Here is a 20,353-nt window from a genome sequence, read left to right on the forward strand (position 1 = left end):
TCCAAATGCTTTCTTATTCTTTTTTTTTATTATAGTTTCTTATTTGATAGATGCAGTATACTTACGAATGGCTTGGAGGGTATTAGAGTTCAAGTTTTCTTTAAATTTTTCATTATCGTTTTCGCTGTGGTTGGTTCTGTTGCTTTTTATTTTGGTCCTTAATTTTGTAGGTATCTCTTAAATATCTGGTGATCTGGGTTATCCATATTTATGAAGGACTAGACTGTTGGTTTTGGTAACTGATACTGGCTTCCTCTCAGTTTTTTGAGATCTGTTTTTCCAAAAGAGCTTTTCTTCAAGTGGAATTCCCAACTGAGAGCTCTGCATAAGTTTGTTTTAAAGGCCAGCAGCAGCCAGATATTCTGAGGACCTAAAATTTATTTCTGGGGCCCAGTGCTCTGAAGACTTTTTCTTTTGGTTCTGTTTGTTTACTCCCTCTCATTCCTCCACTTCCCCACCTCCATTTGCGGATCTTTAGATCATCCTCAAGCTCAGCCCTACTTCTCTTTTGTCCCTATCACCAATGCTGGATGTTTTTCTCAGCAGATCTTGATACTAAGCCTGAGAACTAAAATTTATACAGGAAGTAAGACTATCAGAAGTGGCTCTGCTGTTCTGTGAGCAATCTTTAATTACCTTTATTCCCCTATGCTTTGATTCAGCTTCTTGATCCTGAGCTTGGTGTTTAGGGGTTTGGGGCAGTTCTTGCCTCCTTATGGTCCTTTTCCTGTGTTTGCCTGGGTTGTTATTTCTTCTGCTATGGCTTCTCTGTCAGTTTAGTCTCATCTATTTGTAATGGAAATTCGTTTTTCCTTCCTTCCTGCCTGCTGCTGCTTTTCAAATTGTTATGAATTTATTCTTTTTATAATTGTGAAAAATTTGAACATAAAATACACGTATTTACTCCCCAGCTTAGAGAAAACAAATATAATGAAAGGTCCTTATTGCCTTTTCTAATTGTATTACACTTTCTCTCATGTATCTATTAATATTATTGTGTGTGCATTTCTAAACAATAAATAGCATTGTTTTGAATGTGCTGAGCTTTGAATAGTGACATATTTCATGAATCCTTCTGCATCTTGTTTTTTTTCCATTCATCGTGCTTCTTTTGTTTGTTTATTCTCTTAGTTTACTGTCTTTTCTGCTGTTTCAGTGGAATTGGGTAGGAAGGATAAGTCAGCCTGTGTATTTCTTACTATGACTGTTTTTAAAAGGGAGATTTAAGCACCTTTTGGATATGTTGTCACTATAGACATGTAGGAGAAAGGACTTGGTGTTAACCTCTTCTTGTTTCAACTGGTGGTGATAGGTGAATATGACACCCCACCATGTTATACAAGCTAGGCTATTGAGTCTTGCTGCTGACCTCTATTTGGCGTTATAAATACTTTCGGAGACAGAGAAACACCATTTGTGTTTCAGATTTAACTGAGGTTTAAATGAAGATTTGGGTTCTTATTGCTGAAGGAATTTTTAGAGGTCATTTGGTACAAACTGTACTAACAAAACTCAGGCCCACAGAAGGTGAGTGGCTTGTCTGAGGTGATCCAGGGAAAAAGCACAGGGATTAGAAGCTAGTGTCTCAGTCCTGTGTAGTTTCTGCCTTACAGCAATGAACCAGAGGTTAATATCCCTTCTTGTTAATATTCAACTATGATTTTTACCAGTTCTTTAAAATACTTACTTAACTACTAAGAGATTTTTTAACTTTTAGTACATAACAATGAACATAAATCTTTGAACTGACGCTTACTTGTCATGTTTTTCTTAGGATCAGAATGGTTTCAATCCCAGAATACTATGAAGGCAAGAATGTCCTCCTCACTGGAGCTACTGGTTTCCTTGGGAAGGTACTTCTGGAAAAGTTGCTGAGGTCTTGTCCTAAGGTGAATTCAGTGTATGTTTTGGTGAGACAGAAAGCTGGACAGACACCCCAGGAGCGAGTAGAAGAAGTAATTAGTGGCAAGGTAAGTGTGGAAAATGATCATTTGGAGGAGAGAAAAACATCTTTGTTTGTGTGTATAATTACTGTAATCATCAACAGTTCGGTGTATTTCTTCAATATCCTGAAAAATATTAGTAAAAAAATCCTATAGAACAACAATAAACTGGATATGACTTGTGAACAGTAGGAGAAAAAAGCTTTCATCTATGGGGGGCAAAACTGTGTAACAAATTCTAAATTACCTTTATGGTAGCTCTTTAATGTGTTTTTAGAATATTTAAGGCAGGTTATTTGTAATTACTAGATATTTTAAATGGTTTTCAGAACAGTAACAATTAAGAGGTGGTTTCTAATTATGCTACTGTGCTGTGAGACACAGTGCTTTGATAACAGTTAAAAATTTGTAAGCACTAATTGTTCCCTACAACAGTATTAGGAGGTGGAGGTAGCAAAGTCACATATTCCCATTTGACGAATGAGAACATGATGACAGAGAGATAGTACAGAATACAAGAATATGTCATACATTTTGAACCTTAAGAAAAAATATTACTGAGAAAAAATGGAAATGAGCTGGAATAAAATTATTTCACAATCAGAAGCTTTTGAATTTTCTCAAAATGAATGAATTTATCTGACATTCATCGATGGTGGTTTAGTGCAGTAGCTATGTAGTTTTTTAGTTATTAGGTAGGTATCTGATACCGTTTAACCTTCTAGGGCAGCTGACTTACATACTAACAACAACAACAAAAAAACCCCAAAACCCCAGAAACCTCCGAGTTGCTCTGAGCAAAGAATTGCTGAAAAAGTGTCAAAAGATATGATGACTAATTATTGATGAACAACTTTCTAGAATTAAGAAATAATTTATTAGACATTTGTATTCCAGTCTGTTTTGATCTTTCAGTAGATATCCATAGTTAATAATGACTAATATTTATTGAGTGCTTACCTTGTGCCAAGCACTGTGTGCAAAACACCTTTATATGTATTTATCACAACTCTATAGCATAAGTACTGGTGCTGTTCCCATTCTATAAGGTTACATATTGTTAGATCCAGTGTCTGTGAACTCTGACAATTGAACCTTGAGCTTATGCTCTGATAGGCTAGATGTTGATATATCCCATTTTACAAATATGGACAATGAGTCTCAGAAGCTGTCATTTTATCTGAAGTTGTGTAGCTAATAGATGCCAGAGGTAACACAAATGACTTGATATAATAAATTTCTTTCTAGCTTATAACATTACTTCCCTAATAGATAAAAAAGTAAGGCAAAGATGATGGAAGGCTTTTTGATACAGTGGGGAAAGTAATCTTGAGTGTTGGATAGCTTACTAGTTGTAAGAGTTGTAGCTGGTACACACTGAGTGAAAATAGCTTAATTTCCCAAAGCTGATGTCAAAAAGCTTGGTGCCCAAGTTGACAAAAATTAGAAGAGAAGATGACAAAATCAGAAGATGAAGGACGACTGAGAATAACAGAGGTAAAAACAGCAGGAATAAAAGTCAGTTTATGGGTTATGGCAGTAGTGGGAAGCTTGTCTCCTGGGAGTGACAAAGTATAACAGAAGGACAGTTAAGAGAGTAAAGAGAAAAGATGCACAATGAGACCTTTACAGGAGTATTTAAAAATTTAAATTAAATAAACTTTAATTTTCTAAACATCACAGCACTGTAATAAAATATAATCACCAATATTCACTACAGTGACTTATAATAAATTAAGAAAAGGTTAAACTAGAATGTTTTCTTTACTAAGGTGTTAGATTATTTGAGAATGATTCCCGTTCACATATAATTTTGGTTCAGAAAGATAAATTTCACTTATGTAAAGCCTCCATGTTTTTCTTGTTTATATTTTTTTCTGCTCATAAAGACCCACAGGGTTTTAACAGTGGGGTGTAAATTAATATTAGTTTTTCCTTTTAAAAATAATTTGAAACTATTATTAAGGCACTAAAGAATAATAATACTTATTACTTTTGTCTCTGCTGTTTATTAAGTCCCCATATGAAAACTTTAAATAATCCTTACTTCAACTGGAAAAACTTCTTTTCTCTGAATTACTCTTTAGAAACAAATCTACTTCTTAGAGGGCTACTCAGTGACAGTATAGCTCATATGGTTAGTTACACTCTAGTAGCATCCTTCCCATTGCACTTGTGTTCTTCCTGTTTGCCCTCCCTCTGCAAAGATACATTAATTGAGTCCTTCTATAGGTATAGCAGTGAACAAAACAAAGTCCCAGCATTTCGGAATTTATATTCTAATTAGGGAGACAAGTTAACAACTATATATCATATTGAATAGTAAAGCAGATAAAGAGGACTGAAAGTAATGGTGGTGCTACTTGAGGTAAGATGGTCAGAAAAGCTCTCTCTTGAGATGATGTTTGGGCAGAGACCTGAATGAGGTGAGGAAGAATCCATGTGGGTATGCAGAGGAAGGGTGGTAAAGGTAGAGGAAATGGCAGGGGTGAAGGTTCTGAGATGAGAACTGCTCTGCAGGTTCAAAGAACATCAAAGCAAGCCGTGGTTTTTGTTTTATTGGAAGCTGAATAAGGCATATTAAATAAATATCAAGTGCTAGAATATTTCCTACCAGCATTCATCCTCTCCCCAAATGAGGTTTCTGCCTTTAAAAATTATTAGTTTTTTATTCTTTAAAATTTTTGCTCATTTGACTTGAGGAAGAGGACTTCAAATGAATATTTATACTTAAACATGATGAAAGTATAGCTAGTGTTAACTTTAAACTCTTAGATTAAGGAATTATCACATGAACTTTCTAGGTACTTATTTTTAAAAATAAGATGTGGTTTAAACATAAAAACAGAGAATAGAGCAGTGGTTACCAGAGCAGAAGGGGTGGGTAGGGTTAGGGTAAAATGGGTAAAGGGGGTCAACTATATAGTGACAGATGGAAACTGAATTTTTCATGGTGAGCGCACTGTAGTGTATATAGGAGCCAGAATATAATGTCCTACTCATGAAACATATGTAAACCAGTGTACCTCAATAAAAAAAGGCAAGTTTTATTTTTCAGTTTTATTATTGTTTCTAAATTCTCTAGAGACAATTAAAAAAAAAGATTTGAGTTAGCATTTCAGCATTTACCACCATAAAAGGTAGTTGCATAATAACTGTGCTTGAAGAATTTGCCTTCTTAAAGTGTGATAGGTACACAGTTCATCTCCAGTTTCTTCCTGAGAACTGAGGATTGACTGTGTTCAGGATCCTTTTAAAATGAAAACTATTTGATAGCCTAGTATAAGGACATTTTTTAAAAACATGATTTAATTTATAGCATTTTTTTCCCCAAGTGATCATTAATTTTAACTTGTGAGCAAATTATTTGATAATGTAAATTGACTATAATGTATTGCAGACTAATATTACCCTATGGCTATAGTTTTTCATATCTTCCAAATAGGTTGAAAGTTTCTGTCTGTTTAAGGCAGTGATTCTCAAACTTTTGGTCTCTGGACCCCTTTACACTCTTAGAAATTTTTGAGGACTTCAAAGAGGTTTTGTTTTGGAGAGGTTTTGTTTCAAATATCTTATTGATATTTATCATAGTAGAAGTTAAAACTGAGAAATTTTAAAAATTAAGGATATATGTATAGGCACTAATTCCATCAGCCATCAGAATGATGATGTCATCTATACATGTAGACTTTGGGAAATTCTTCTCTACATTTGTAAGAGAATGAAAGTGAAAAATGCAAATAATGTTTTAGTTTTAGTATGAAAATAGTTTTGACCTTGTGAACTACCTGAAATAGTTTCGGGAACTTTTAGGATCTTATTGTGCTTTGAGAACTGCTGCTGATTAAGAATATACAGTGTTACTTAGACCTTTGGGGACAGCCTTCTGGCACATTCTTATGGATATACGAAATAGGGGCAAATGTTCATGCTTTAAGGAGAGAGTTGCAGACATCCAAAATTAATGTGAAATCAAGCTTGGCAGTAGAGATTCAGAGAATGAAGTTGAAGTCAGAAACAAAAGTGATTAGAAAGCTATGAGTTCAGTTTTGGTACACATAAGGGCTCTAACTCTTTGACGTATCCCCTAAAGAAATGTTGATTATAACATTTGTTTTGAAATGAGAATGATGCTCATTTGAATGTCTAAATTCTTATAGTCCTGTTGGAAGAAACCAAAATAGTAGCAAACCCTTACATCGAAACTAACCAGACTTTTTGCTTTGAATGAACTTCATATATCTTTGTTGTAACTAGTTGTCATGTCACATTAGCTTTTCTTTGACATCATACAGTAAACATTTATGTTGCTTTTATTTTTATTTAACTGTAAGATACACATTTCTGTACACTTCTTAGAAATTGAGAAATTATCTCTATACTTCTTTTTAACTATACAAATAGTTTACATTAGTCTCCTTTCACCTTTTTTTCTCTTTCTGATTCTTTGCTGAATCCTTTTGGAATTCCTTGCTTCCCTTAAAACCTTTGAGAAGGGAGTCATCAAGGGGGCTATAAGACCACAAGTCTTATTTTAAGTAAAAATGCCTCCATGTATGTTTTGTTGTCATCTCTGCCCTTTGTGTACTCATCTTGGCATTTTATCATGAACTGCTATAATTGGTATACTTTAATTCCCTTCTCAACACCCACCCTCTCCCTAGTGAGAGGTTATTTATTCTTACTCATTTTTTATTTTTCAGAAAACATTTATTGTGCATATTCAGGGCTGGGCACTTGATTTGATGTAACTGATTCAATTCAGGGATAAATAAGATAAAAGAGTCCCTGCCTTAATGGAGCCTACTGTCTAGATAGAGAGTTTTTAAGAGAGAGGATGGAAGAAAGAGATTGTATGGGTGTTAAGAGAGACTGAGTAAGAGCAACTATTGAAATTGATGTCTTGGTTGGAACTGAGGGCCTGAGTAAAATGTAAAAGATTTGGGCATTTCCTCTGGGGTCTCCAGGCTATGCTTCTAAAATTTTTCCTCCATAGTAAGTCTAATTTGTAAAGAAAATTATTACCTTCTACTTAAAGCCTGAAATTTCATTGAACTTTTTTGGTTTAGTCTAAACATAAGGCCATTATTTTCAGTATAAAAATGCTTTGTCCCCAAATATTTGTCTAAATATTTGACAAAATGCTTCATAAAATTATGTCATTGTATCTCATGCCTTTAATTCTCTCCTGGCACATCCTGCCACCTAATCCTAGGGACATGCATTCTCCCTTATGTATAGCATTGCTGGTAAATCAATAAAATGAGTCCTTTTTTATATTAAGTAGCAGTGAATATGTACACTTAAAGTTAGTAGGAAATTTACAGATAGAGCGTACTGTGACTTTGAAATAGGAATGAAGAGCATGGGCAAAGAGCATATACCATAGTGGGACATTGTTTTGTAGCAGAATTTCCTGACCTCAGCACTGTTGACATTTTGGGCCAGATATTCTTAGTTTTGGGGAGCTGTCCTGTGCATTGTAGGGTGATCAGTATTCCAAACGTCTGCTTCCCAGATGCTAGCAGCTCCCTCTCCTCACCATTCCAGTTGTGACAAAGCAAAAATATCTCCATCAACAAATGTTCCCTGGGGGCCAAAAGTGCCCCAAGTTGAGAACCACTGATTTAACAGTAATGTCTCTGGGAAAGAAATTCCATTGCTAATGAGGATTAGATTAAAATAGTTGGCCATGAAATAAATTCTGGAAAGGCAAGAAAGTACATTAAAGAGGGCATTAGTGCCAGAAAGAGAAAGAAAAATACTATATGATATCATTCATATGTGGAATCTAAAGAAAAAGAAAAGAAAAGAAAAAAGAACACTATGAACTCACCTACAAAACAGAAACAGACTCGCAGCATGGTAAACAATCTTATGGTTACTGGGGAAAGGGGGTGTGAAGGAACAATTTGGGAGCTTGAGATTTACAAATGTTAGCCAGTATATATTGAAAATAAAAAAGTTTCTTCTGTATAGCACGGGGAACTATGTTCAGTATCTTGTAATAACCTTTAATGAAAAAGAATATGAAAACGAATATATGGAATATATGTATGTATGTGCATGACTGGGACATTGTGCTTTACACGAGAAATTGACACATTGTAACCAACTGAACTTCCATTTTAAATAAATAAATAATTAAAAAAAGAGGGCATTAGTAGACTTAGTAAAGAAGGCACTAATTAGGGTACCAGTGGGTTAAAAGCACTGGAAAAGATGATACTGAATAAAGAGATAGTGGCTAGAGAGAGGAAGAGCCTTAAGTTTGAAAAGTAACTTATGAGGCGGTGTGATCATGTCTTGGTAATAGTGGTAGAGATATCTTATATGAAGGGGAATTAAAGGTCATTGGCAATCTGGGAAAATGAAAAACTGTGAATTCAGTGTGTTAAAGGTACTTTTTCTGGTCATTCCTCAGACTCCTTTTTCTCTGCTTGCCCCTTAAATATTCTTCAGAATTTTGTCCTAGGCCTTGATCTCTTCCTACCAGGTCCAACCACTTGTGTTTTATGTAAGATAAATGGTTGTATTTTAAATGAACCTTGGGGAAAGCTTCTTATAGTCTGGATCTAAGGGGCTGATCACTGCTGCTACCTGTGTGGTGAGCGAAATATATGTGGTCCCTGTCCACATGAAGTTTATATTCTTTATCCTTCATATCCTATCATGGACTGTGCAGTCTCATAATACTGTAATATTACCCCTATTTTATTACTTACAACACTGTATTTTAATTGTCCATTTAACTGTTTAATTTTTCCTATTAGGCTTTGAGTAGCTTGAGACAAAAGTCATTTTCTTGTTTTCTTAGTGTCTAGAAGGTGCTTGGTTCATTTGAAATGCTTAGTAAATATTTTATTAAATAAGAACTCATTAATGTTGAAGTCACTAGCTAACCGTGGCAGAGGGGAAGATTGTTATTTACTAAAGTCATCTAGGAAGGTGAAAGTGAGCACCATATGTGTTGTATAGACTTTGTCCCCATATTAAGAATCTCTGCTTAAACTGCAAGTATGGACTTTAAGTGGAGTGGAGAGTTAGAGTGTAATAGAGTAATGATCTGGAGGTAGCATCAATTTTCCTCTATAAAATCTGGGATAAAAAATTAAATTTGACTCACAATTGAATGGGACTTTACACTATAATCATCTTGCAATTTGATTCTTTAGGTAAATTTATTCCTTTGAGTATACTTAAGGAATACTAACTTTTCAGGTTAGAATCCTTATATATATGCTATTTCTCAAGTGTGTGCAGATTCCAATCTGTATATTTGCTTGCCAACTTTTTTTTTTCCTTTAGCATACTTACTTTTTTTCTGCCTTTAAAATTTTTCTAAGATTTTAGGAAGAATATGAGTAACGGTATTTTATTCTAATCTACTGAAAGGGACTAAAGCCCAAATAAAATGAAGTTATAAATTAAGGATTGGGTTTTAGAAATCCAGATAATCATTTTAATCTGTCCTGATATTTGTATTACTAACATCTGTTCTGAGGGATAATGTAATCTAATCAGCAAAGACATGGACAGCTCAAAGTTAGCTCTGCAAACTACCATCTCTGTGTCGTTGGCAAGTTACTTAATCTCTTTGTGTCTCAGTTTCCTCATCTGTAAAATAATAATGTGGGCTCCACCAGGTGTTTTTCATACAGAATGATAGCAATTAAGAATAGCAACCTTAGAATTTGCATAGTTGAAGTTTTTAAAATATTCATCATTGAGGGAGTGGGTTTTAGAGATTTGAAAAATACTGCCCTAAAATGTTTTCCCCCTTTAATAGCTTTTTGACAGATTGAGAGATGAAAATCCAGATTTTAGGGAGAAAATTATAGCAATCAACAGTGAACTCACCCAACCTACACTGGCTCTTAGTGAAGAAGATAAGGAAGTCATCATAGACTCTACCAATATTATATTCCACTGTGCAGCTACAGTAAGGTTTAATGAAAATTTAAGGTAAGTAAAGGTATTTATATGATATTTGAACTTCAACAGAATTAAAAGATCTAATTCACATTCTACTTTTTAGTCAAGTTGCTTTGAAAATATTTGCTCTCTGTTAATTGTGGCTTTCAGTGTCCTACAGAGTGTTAAAAGAATTTCCTTCCTCTTGTTATCATTTTAAAACATTTGTTAGCTAGTATATGTTTGTTAGAAGAAGTTGCCATGAATTTAAATATGGGATAAGGAGGAAGCAAGAAATAGGAAGTGTGGAGTTGAAGAAAGAGAAATTTACCTTGGGTAGGAGTGTTAGTCTTAACAATAGTGTTTATTTGCTTGCCTCTGCATTCTTTCAGAAGCATATACCCCAGCAGCTTCATTTTTCTACTTTACACATATCCATTTGAAAATTTTTAAAAATTAAGCTCAGGTTTTGCGGAGTAAGATTAAACAGCTTATAAATTGAAGTCATACCTTGTTCTTGTTTTAAAACTGTGGTATCAGTGTTAAGGACAGGGTACATTGGATATAAGTTCAATTTAAAAGAATTTGGACTTCCTCCAAGATGCCTATTTCAAGAAAAAAATAACATTCTAAATGGTCACTATGTTTTAAAATTTCTAACAAATATACATTTCAAGTAATGATTTTTAATTCAGAGCATTTTTTCTTTTTTTTAACATTTTTTATTGATTTATAATCATTTTACAATGTTGTGTCAAATTCCAGTGTTCAGCACAATTTTTCAGTCATTCATGGACATATACACACTCATTGTCGCATTTTTTTCTCTGTGACTTATCATAACATTTTGTGTATATTTCCCTGTGCTATACAGTATAATCTTGTTTATCTATTCTACAATTTTGAAATCCCAGTCTATCCCTTCCCACCCTCCACCCCCCTCAGAGCATTTTTTCTTATGTTATGTCTGAAATCAGTTTTATAACGTTAATCTGATTGTATGGTCTTAGGCCATTTAAAATGATGCATACTTCTTTAGGTTTCACAATTGCTTGAGGGGTATCTTCTTAAAATGTTTTTAAACTCAATTCTGATTATAAAGGGTTTTGAGATTATCCCCCATATTGTCTATAATATAGAAGTATAAATCTTAATCAGCATTACATTATGTAACGTGACAGTTAAATGCCAAATTTAACTTACCTAATTTAATTTAATTAACCAGGTTTGCCTATATCACAAGTGTGTAAAGTAATAGCCCTCTACATTTCTGTAAAAATGCCTTATAGTTTCAGGGTTTTTTCTCATTCATTATTTCATTCCATGCTTACATTATCCACTGTAATATAATGTACAAATCCATTTTATACTTGAGGAAGCTGAAGCAGCACTATGTAATGGGAAGGGCATGAGCATTGGAATTACATACCTTAGTTCTAATCTTGACTTTATCCTTTATTATCTGATGATAGTAATTTACTTCTTAGTTCGTTCTATGCAGACGTCAAGTGTTCATGATTCAAAAGTGACAAAAGTATCTTACTAGAATGATAGTGTGATCTCATTTCATAAAATATGTGTTTACATGTATGTGTATTTATATACATGTCTTTTGATATTGGCCAATTATTTTTTTTGGATTCTGTGATTATAGGTAGTTTTTTAATATGAAATAGTCAGTCTAACATATTTTCCCCCCATAGTTCTAGCTTTCATTATTTTTTTCATAACTAAAAGAAAGTATTCACGTAGCCTTCTGAAACTGTTTGCAAGAAAAAAATGTATATAGATACTGTATAATTGTGGTATAGTTTTCATTGGCTTAAAGGGAAAATTAGATGTTTTTAAAGGGAAAATTAATTAGCTAACAGGCAACATTATTAGGGTGAAATTCATCCAAGTAACCTTTACAAGGAGGACCAAAGTATATTTTCAGGGAAGGTTCTCTCCTTTTTCTTTTCCCTCAGGGTAAGCAAGATTGCCATTAACGAAAGGGGAATCTTATTATTATTATTGTTTCTTCTTTTTACTAGAGATACCATAGTGGAAGGGACAGATAGGTGAACAAGAAAATTTATTGTTCTTCTCTTTCTTGTCAAGGCATGTATGTTTACTGACCTAACTCTAGTCATTACATTGAAACTTACTTTCTGATGCAACTCTAATGAATATTGTTGGCTAAGGTGTGTTACTGCAACATTAGATTTGGGCCAGTTGTTCTAAAATACTGTAGGTTGGCATATAATAACTACTTACAAAACAGTTACTCTTTATAACCACTTTTTAAGTTAATGATAAATAAAAATAGATCAGAGCTTTTACTGCCAGGGCAAAAAAATCCAGACTTTATTCCCAATATTATACCCAATATATTGGGAGAAACCAAGATAAATTACACACAAATCCTATTTGTGAATTCCATATAGGCTAATAGAGGAGACAGAAAATGCTTAAATAACCATAAAATAGGATAGGAAATACAAAGTTACTGTCAAAGAGCATACACTAAAGGGCTATGAGAGTTGAGAGGTGGCAGAGCTCATTTATTTTCAGATATGGTGGTTTATAAATCTTGAAGTGGAAAAAAATGTGTATCAAGATTAGGAATCATAAAGAAATACTGACAAAAGATGAGGGCAGTGGATATAGCTCAGTGGTAGAGCACATGCTTAGCATGCATGAGATCTTTGGTTCAATCCCCAGTATCTCCATTAAAAAAAAAAAAGGAGAGAGTGTTATTGAAGATAATAAAAGGAGTTACTTAAGTAATTGATCATAGTGTCTGGTATACCTTGGGAAAGTGAAGGTAGGAGGCCAGTGGAGTTGAGAGTAAACAAGTGTCAAGAGACAAGAGACCATGATAAGGACAGAAAACAGGATTAAAGGCAGAAATGGAAGGACAGATGGTGTGGCCTGAGGAAAATTCAGAGTATGAGATTTCAGAGATGGGGCATTTTGGGGTGAGAAGGTCCAGGGTAGGAATATGAGAGTAGATGTTCTGAAAGGAGTGGAAGTAAAGATGGATGATTAGAAAAGATCAAGAAACTGTTGAGTCTAAGGGCATTGATTCTCAGACATTATAATGTATTATGAATCTTAAGAATTACTGGAAAATGTTTAAAAATGCAGAATCTTGGACTGTACTTGCCAAATTCAGATCCTGTAGTTTTGAGATAATAACCAGGAGTCCTCATTTTTAGCAAGAGCTTTGGGTGTGATTTAGATTACAAATGTCTGAGTCCCTTACCCTGATTGATTAATTGGCCTCTAGACATCTTTGTCTGTATCTTCATTAAGTTTTAAAAAATCAACAGCAATAGTGATGAGCTGTCATCTAGGTAGTATTTTCTCAGAGGTGGGGAAGGGGATGGTGGGAGAGAGATCAGAATGGTCTGAGAAACTTATTTAAAATGTAGTTTCCGAGGACTCAATTCAGACACTTAAAGTGTCTAAGGATGAGGTCCAGCAATCAGCGTTTTTTAATAAGCTCAAAGGTATCTGTCATGCCAAGCATGTGATCTCTGGTTTAAAAAGTCTTAGAAATGTTACTATCGACATAGATTTTGAACAACGCAAGATGTCTGTAGAAGACAGGTGAACAAGAAAATTTATTGGCAGTTCCAAGTTGAGCTTTTTCCTTTTTTAAAGTGGTTTCTATGTCTACATTAATGATGGACCATAATTGTTCATTTTGCGCCTCCCAAAAGCCAGTGTTATAAAAGATGCATTTATGAATCCATATAACCAAAACATGCTGAGAATTTTATTTTTGCTTAGTACTACTAAATGCTTTCTGATCTAACATGTCAGGGACTCAGCATGAATTTCAGTGAAGTAGAAATTGGGGGGGGGTAAAACAGAGTGAGGATACCAGCCTGGCAGAGATACTGAGAATTACTTATGTGGGAACACAAATGCCTTCAGGTATGGGCTGTCAGGTACAGATTGGTGGAAGCGGGTGGGTAGGCAAGGCAAAGGTGTGTTTCCTCTCTCAAGTTATTCCTTACTTTCAGTGACCCAGAAATTCTGTCAACATCCTCAGGAACCTGTAACAGAATATCCTTTGTGTCTTGCTCCCAAAGCATTACTCTCCCTACCACTATTGTTTTGCAAATGCAAAAGAAAATAGCTCTTTGCCTTACAATCTAGTGCACAGTATCCTCTCTGTGAAATGTCTTTTTTGCTAGATATCTATTTCAACAGATTTTTCCTCCTCGTTTGAGATAAGGAAGAAAAAAAGATACACTCATGGTTGTAAGACCCCAATCCAACTAGTTCATTAAATTTTTTTTTCCTTCTAGTATGTTTTCATAGGTTCTCAGATACTATTAAATTAAAATAAAGTAAGGCCCAGAAGTTTCTCCTCTCATGAATTACTTCTTGTTCCTGGTGACCCAGAACTTGTTGTCCTGTCCTCAGGAACCTTGTAACAGAATATTCTCTGTATACCTTTTCCAAAACAGTACCCTCCCCATTCCCATTGTTTTGCAAAAGTAATAGGGTTCAGAGCACTGCTTTATAGTCAAGTGGACTGGATTCTGTGACATGTCCTGGCCTTTTAAAAGAATAGTTGGGTTTTTTCTTAAATACTGAAATGTAAGAATTTTAGAAAGTACTCAAAATTATTTTTATTAAAAAAAAAATTCCTGATGGTCTCTCTTTGAAAATATATTGTTTTCTGCAAAATGTAAACAATTTGTGATTTTACTTATTGAAACAATTTCTGTATTTCTCTCTTCATAGTTAGAGATTTCATGAAGTGGTATTTCATTATGTTGCTTACCATAATTTATGTAATATTCACTTAGTATAGCAAATTTAGGGAATTTAATTTCTTTCTGTTTGAAAAATTAGGGTTAAAACAAGTTTTTCCTCTCAGTTAATTTCAGTAGGTTATCTAAATAGCCATGTCATTTCTGTAATACCCGGTACTTTGTCCTAGTCTCTTTTGGATCAGTTGTCTCAGTTTATAGTGTCACCAACAGTGTATTACTTGGCTTGTTTTGTTACGGTATTACTGGTATTGAGTATTTCACCTTTTTTTTTTTTCTCAAATAAGCTATAAAGAAAAGTGTAATAGAAAGCAAAACTACCTACTCCTTAAGTAGTATTTGTTGAATGCCTGTTTGGGGACTATGTTAGGAATAATGCTAAATACTTGCAAGCTATTTTATTTCATTTAATTTTATACAAATCTTAGTAGGTAGTCTCCATTATGTGTTCTCATTTACGGGTGAAGAAACTGAGGCCTGAGTGCTTGAGTGACTTTACAAAGTCACGTAATCCTAGCTGATAGGTAGGCCAAGCCAGGGTTGAACCCAGGTCTTATTCCAGAGTCTTATTTTTAATCCTGCTTCACTTCATAATGTGTATATTTTAAAATTTATTCAAACAGATTTTCCATGTTTTTATAGTTGTCATAATTATTTTAATGGCTGTATTCTTTCACTGTGATAAAATACCAATAAAATTCTACTTTATTAAATTATTTCATTCATAAGTGAATATTTGGGCTCTCCAGGCTTTTGCTATTATTAGATGATGTTTCATCAATAATTTTTCTGCATATATACTTTTGCGCTAGTGAAACTATAAACCTCAAATAAATTTCAAGGAGGGAATATGTAGATCATCTTGGGGTCTTGCATGTGCCTCTTGTAACAAATGTATGTTTATTACAATACTCTTTTGAATTTTGTAAGGTATTCTTAAAAAAGGTGTTTAGATTAATTGCTACAGAGAAGTAAACATATTTCTACTTGATCATATGTTAATATAGTTTAATGTTTTTAAATTTTCATTGACTGTTTTACCCTTATTGTTAATGCTACCTTAGCATTTTAAAATTATTTAACTATCTTTATTTCTCCTTCTGGTACAGCCATATCATGATTTCATGATTTCAAAAATCAAGATGCAGAGGAAGTCAAAAATTACTTCAAAATGTATGCATAAAAGCCACAGACTGAAATTATGTGTCCTTATCTGGGTGATTTTAAATCTTTAATTTGTGCATTTATGCTTAAAATCCTAATACGAAGTTTATTTTATGTTCAGAAAAATTTTAAACACAACTGATAGAATGGATGTAGTTCACATTGAAACAAGTGCACAAAATCAGAGCTAAGGGATCAGTTGTAAAGAAACAAAAATCTATTTGTCCCTTTCTGTCTCTGACTCTTACTGAAGTGGAAATAAGATTTTTTTTAGCAGGTGAAATAAATGACATAGCTTCCCAATTTTTTATTGTCACTTTTTCTTTTGCAGAGATGCTGTTCAGTTAAATGTGATTGCTACACGACAGCTTATTCTGCTTGCACAACAGATGAAGAATCTGGAAGTGTTCATGCATGTGTCAACAGCGTATGCCTACTGCAATCGAAAGCATATTGATGAAGTAGTCTATCCACCCCCTGTGGATCCCAAGAAGCTGATTGATTCTTTAGAGTATGTTTGACATTTATATACATTTGCTTTGATCCCAAACTTTAGGTCCAGGGTTATCTATTTACATTTATCTCTTGGTCTATTTCAGTTTTTTTTTTCTCTCTCCCCCAACCTACACATATGTATACATTTTTCTCTTTCTTATTCAACAAAGTATTCTGTATCTACTATGTTCTTTTTATTGTATAGATTTGTACCTAAATTTCTCTTGGTGAAGTCAGTGTGGAGCTTTCACTTTGACCAGGTGTGATGGTGGGAGAAGAGCCTCTGAATAACTCGTCCATGACATTGGGGTCTCCAGTTTCAGGGAATCAGTCTTAGCCACTAAGAAGTGCCTGATATCCAAGGAGACTAATGACTGCCTATTTAATAGCAAGGTTTAATTTATTAAAAGATTATCCTTTTTATTTTGCCCAGTGGAGTACAGTTGACCCTTGAACAACATGGGTTTTGAATTATGTGGGTCCACTTGTATGGGGATTTTTTTCAATAAATTTATACTGCAGCACTATACAATCTGCAGATGGTTGAATCTGTGGATGCAGAGGGCCGACTGTGAAGTATATGTGGACTTTTGACTGCGCTGCGGGTCAGTGCCCCAACCCGGTGTTTGTCAAGGGTTGACTGTATATCTACAGAAGGGCCTTCAATTATTAGGAAATCATAGGAGTCATGGTCCTTTAATTGATGCTCCTAGTATTATTGTTTATCATCTTTCTGAGGACCAGGACCTACCATCAATTATTGCTTAAGAAATATTTTTGCATATTTGATGGATTTGGAGTAAGTGAAGTACACATGGCCAAGATTTTATTTGCTTCAGCCTGCACCTTCTCATTAATTGAAACAAACAGGATCAGAGCAAGAATAAAAAGAAGAGTCTTCCTTTCTTTTTAGACTATATAGAAAATTCCAGTATCTATCATATCTTCACGTATTTGTTAATTCTCATGTAATATTCCTGTAGGCTTTTTCCTCCTTTATTCTTTGTTTCCCCTAGGTTCCTTTCTTCGAAGAGATCCTGTCCACTTTCAGCTCCTTAGTTACCATCCACTGTTTTGTCAATCAAATTCTTTTCTTCCGAAGTGTGCTACAGAGTGTTCATAGCTCCTTCTCTAAGTTTTCTCCTAAAATAAGCACATAAGTCCTTTTCTTTAAGGCTTTCCTGGAAATCACTATGAAGAAGTAGATAGGCTGTAAGAAAATTAGTAAGTATGGGAGCTTACTGAGACATTCTAATGGTAATTCCCTGGTTTCTGTTTTCTGACTCCATTTCTTAGATGGTCTTGAAATATCTACCTCATTTTCCTCACAGGTCAGTAGGCAGAGGTGTTTAATATGTCTGGGAAAAATTGAGTGTAGAAGTTAATAAAGCTTTTTACTTTTTCTGTTATTAGTAGTTGGTATATCCAAACATCTAAGTTGCTGTGAAAGAGCCTAAACCCTTCTAATTCTGTTGTCTCTTTTCTTTACTTACAAAGAAATCTGGCCAGCAGATAATTTTAAGATAACTTGTAGATTGGCTCTGTAAACTCACTCCAGTGATAAAGCTTACTGGCTAAAGTCTCTCCTTAGGTTAGCCAGGTATTTTTGTTTGTTTGTTTTGTTTTGTTTTTGTTTTGTTTTTTGAATGTAGCAACTATCTCTTCCACTTTTCAAAGCTCATCTCCACCATGGGATTTTTCCTAATTTGAGTAGCAGCCTCCCTTCAATTTTGTTAGTATTCTTTTCCTTCCATACACAAAAAGTACTTCCACATACAAAAGAAAATATATCTTGATAATCTCCATTTCATCCATCCTCATCAGGTAGTATTGGTATCATTAGTATATTATAGTACTGAGTATGCAAGTTTGCATACATAGTATTATAGACAATAAGAAAAAGTATCTGAAAAGAAATACATAACATTGGAATTAGACATTTAGACTGGGAAAGACCATAGAGGTCACCTAGTGTATCACCCTCCTTTTTCAGATTATCAGAGTAGACCTTTTCTTCAGAGACAGTGAGAAAATTGGAAGAATTTTGTGAGTTCATAGTAGGTTGCTAATTGAATTTTTATAGCATGGCTTAATTTATTTTTATCATTTACTCCAGTATTTGTTAGTCTTGCTAGTGCGGGCTTAACAGTTTTCAGTCCTTCACCTTATTTAGATTGCTAGACATTTTATATTAATTGTAAATGTATGTTCATTTTAAATGTATATAATTGACATGTTATGCTGTTACAGTGGTTATATGCAAGTCTATAATTCCTAACCTGAAACCCTTAGGGCTGGATGTATTTTGGAATTTATTTAGACTTTAGAAAGGAAATACAATCTATGTACTGTGTAATATGAAATAATTTCATTTCAATCTGGGGTAGTACCCTCATCAAACACATACGATGTGTATGAATACTTACACTAAGTGTTTGTTTAAAAAAAAATAAAACAGTTCTAATTCACTTTTGCTACCTACTGTATGATTTATGAAAGAACTTTTGGTTTTCAGACTTTTGGATATAGAAATTGGATGTAAGAGATGTGGACTTGTGGTTGATGTTTAATGAAAGTAAAACTAACTTCCATTTTTTTAGTAAAAGTTGTGAAATCACTTGAGTAGAGCAACAGATGTATTTGAAATATGCAAAATAGTTTTTCACTTTATAGTAGAAACATCTGAAAATATTTTTGCATGCAATTTCTTTGTTTACCAGGTGGATGGATGATGGCCTAGTAAATGATATCACACCAAAATTGATAGGAGACAGACCTAATACATACATATACACAAAAGCATTGGCAGAATATGTTGTACAACAAGAAGGAGCAAAGCTAAATGTGGCGATTGTAAGGCCATCAATTGTTGGTGCCAGTTGGAAAGAACCTTTTCCAGTAAGTTGTTAGAAATCTTTGTAAATAATTGGAAATGAGAATTTTAAGTCGTTATTCTGTATAAAAAGAGTTGGCAGTTTTTTAAGAGCAGGTCTTATTTACTGAACATGATTTTACTATGGCAAAGTTGTTTCCCTTTAATAGAGAGAGACACTTTTATTGGTACTTTCATTTCTAATTTATGCTGAGTATATAGAAATGCATATCAACATTTTAAAAATGTTAATTGAAAATTAAATCGAAGGCTGTGGTATTCTCTGGAGTCAAAGGAGACTGTGCCTTATGAGTCATCTTTGAGATTGATAACAGATTGGACTCTGACACAGCAACTTTTGTTGGCTTTAAAAATTATTTGCTGATTAGTTTCTCTTGCAGAGGTAAAGGGAATAGAGATGAGAATAGTCAGGATCTTATTATTTCACTTGCTTTTTAGTACACTAAAAAAGAGGCAGGCCTTCCAAGAGGTTGACTCCTCTCTGTAGAGATCACAAGCCAAGAAAGATAAGAGATTTCTATGATCCATTGTAGAGAAGCAAGGCATTATGGTATTTGTGAATCCCTGGCATAAGAGAAAACAGAGACATAAATTAACAGATAAGTTGATTTAGGAAAAATTGAGGTCTCTGTTAATGGTAGTAAATGAAGCTCTTTTGCTGTTGTTGTTGCTTTGACATTATTCTGTTTTCTTCTGTTTTATTCAGTGATTTTGAGGAGGATTTACCATTTCCTCCTAATCTTAGGATACTGCCTGGGTAAATAGCACAAAATCAAACTTGAACAGTTTTAATTTAGCTAAAATATTTGACATATATATATATAAACTCCTTTTTATAAAATTCTCTTTGCAGAGAGTTAATGGTAGAGTAGGTAATCCCTTGAAAATGGTTTTACTTAGTCATTTGCAATCCCAGAAGATGACTGCTTCTATTTAGGATGGGAGGAAATATTCTGGCCTGCATCTAGTCTTATGTTTTAGTTTTTAGAAGAAAACTACTAAGTATATAGTGGAGTTGTAAATTTCAAATAATAAATCTCTAGTTTCATAATAATTCTAAGCTCCCTTCCTTTTTTTAATTTTTGGTATTAGGGATGGATTGATAACTTTAATGGGCCAAGTGGTCTCTTTATTGCGGTAAGTAAGCCTTTTGTTTTATTGAATATGCTATA

At 33.9% G+C, this 20,353-nt stretch overlaps 1 protein-coding gene across 11 annotated transcripts in view; it reads left to right on the forward strand.

Annotated features, from left to right (window-relative positions):
• Window positions 1–20,353, forward strand: part of FAR1 (fatty acyl-CoA reductase 1) — a 60,153-nt gene that overhangs the window by 24,167 nt on the left and 15,633 nt on the right. For all 11 annotated transcript variants that reach the window (XR_012076588.1, XM_072969542.1, XM_072969541.1 and 8 more), the window contains 5 exons: window positions 1,775–1,970; window positions 9,733–9,908; window positions 16,125–16,304; window positions 19,009–19,186; window positions 20,274–20,318. Coding sequence is in view for 10 of the 11 variants with exons in the window: in XM_072969539.1 (XP_072825640.1) it covers window positions 1,775–1,970; window positions 9,733–9,908; window positions 16,125–16,304; window positions 19,009–19,186; window positions 20,274–20,318 (775 nt within the window). In the remaining variant the exon portion in view is untranslated. The remainder of the gene's footprint in view (window positions 1–1,774; window positions 1,971–9,732; window positions 9,909–16,124; window positions 16,305–19,008; window positions 19,187–20,273; window positions 20,319–20,353) is intronic.

This window comes from Vicugna pacos, chromosome 10 (assembly GCF_048564905.1).
Source record: "Vicugna pacos chromosome 10, VicPac4, whole genome shotgun sequence".
In the NCBI taxonomy this organism is placed as follows: Eukaryota; Metazoa; Chordata; class Mammalia; order Artiodactyla; family Camelidae; genus Vicugna; species Vicugna pacos.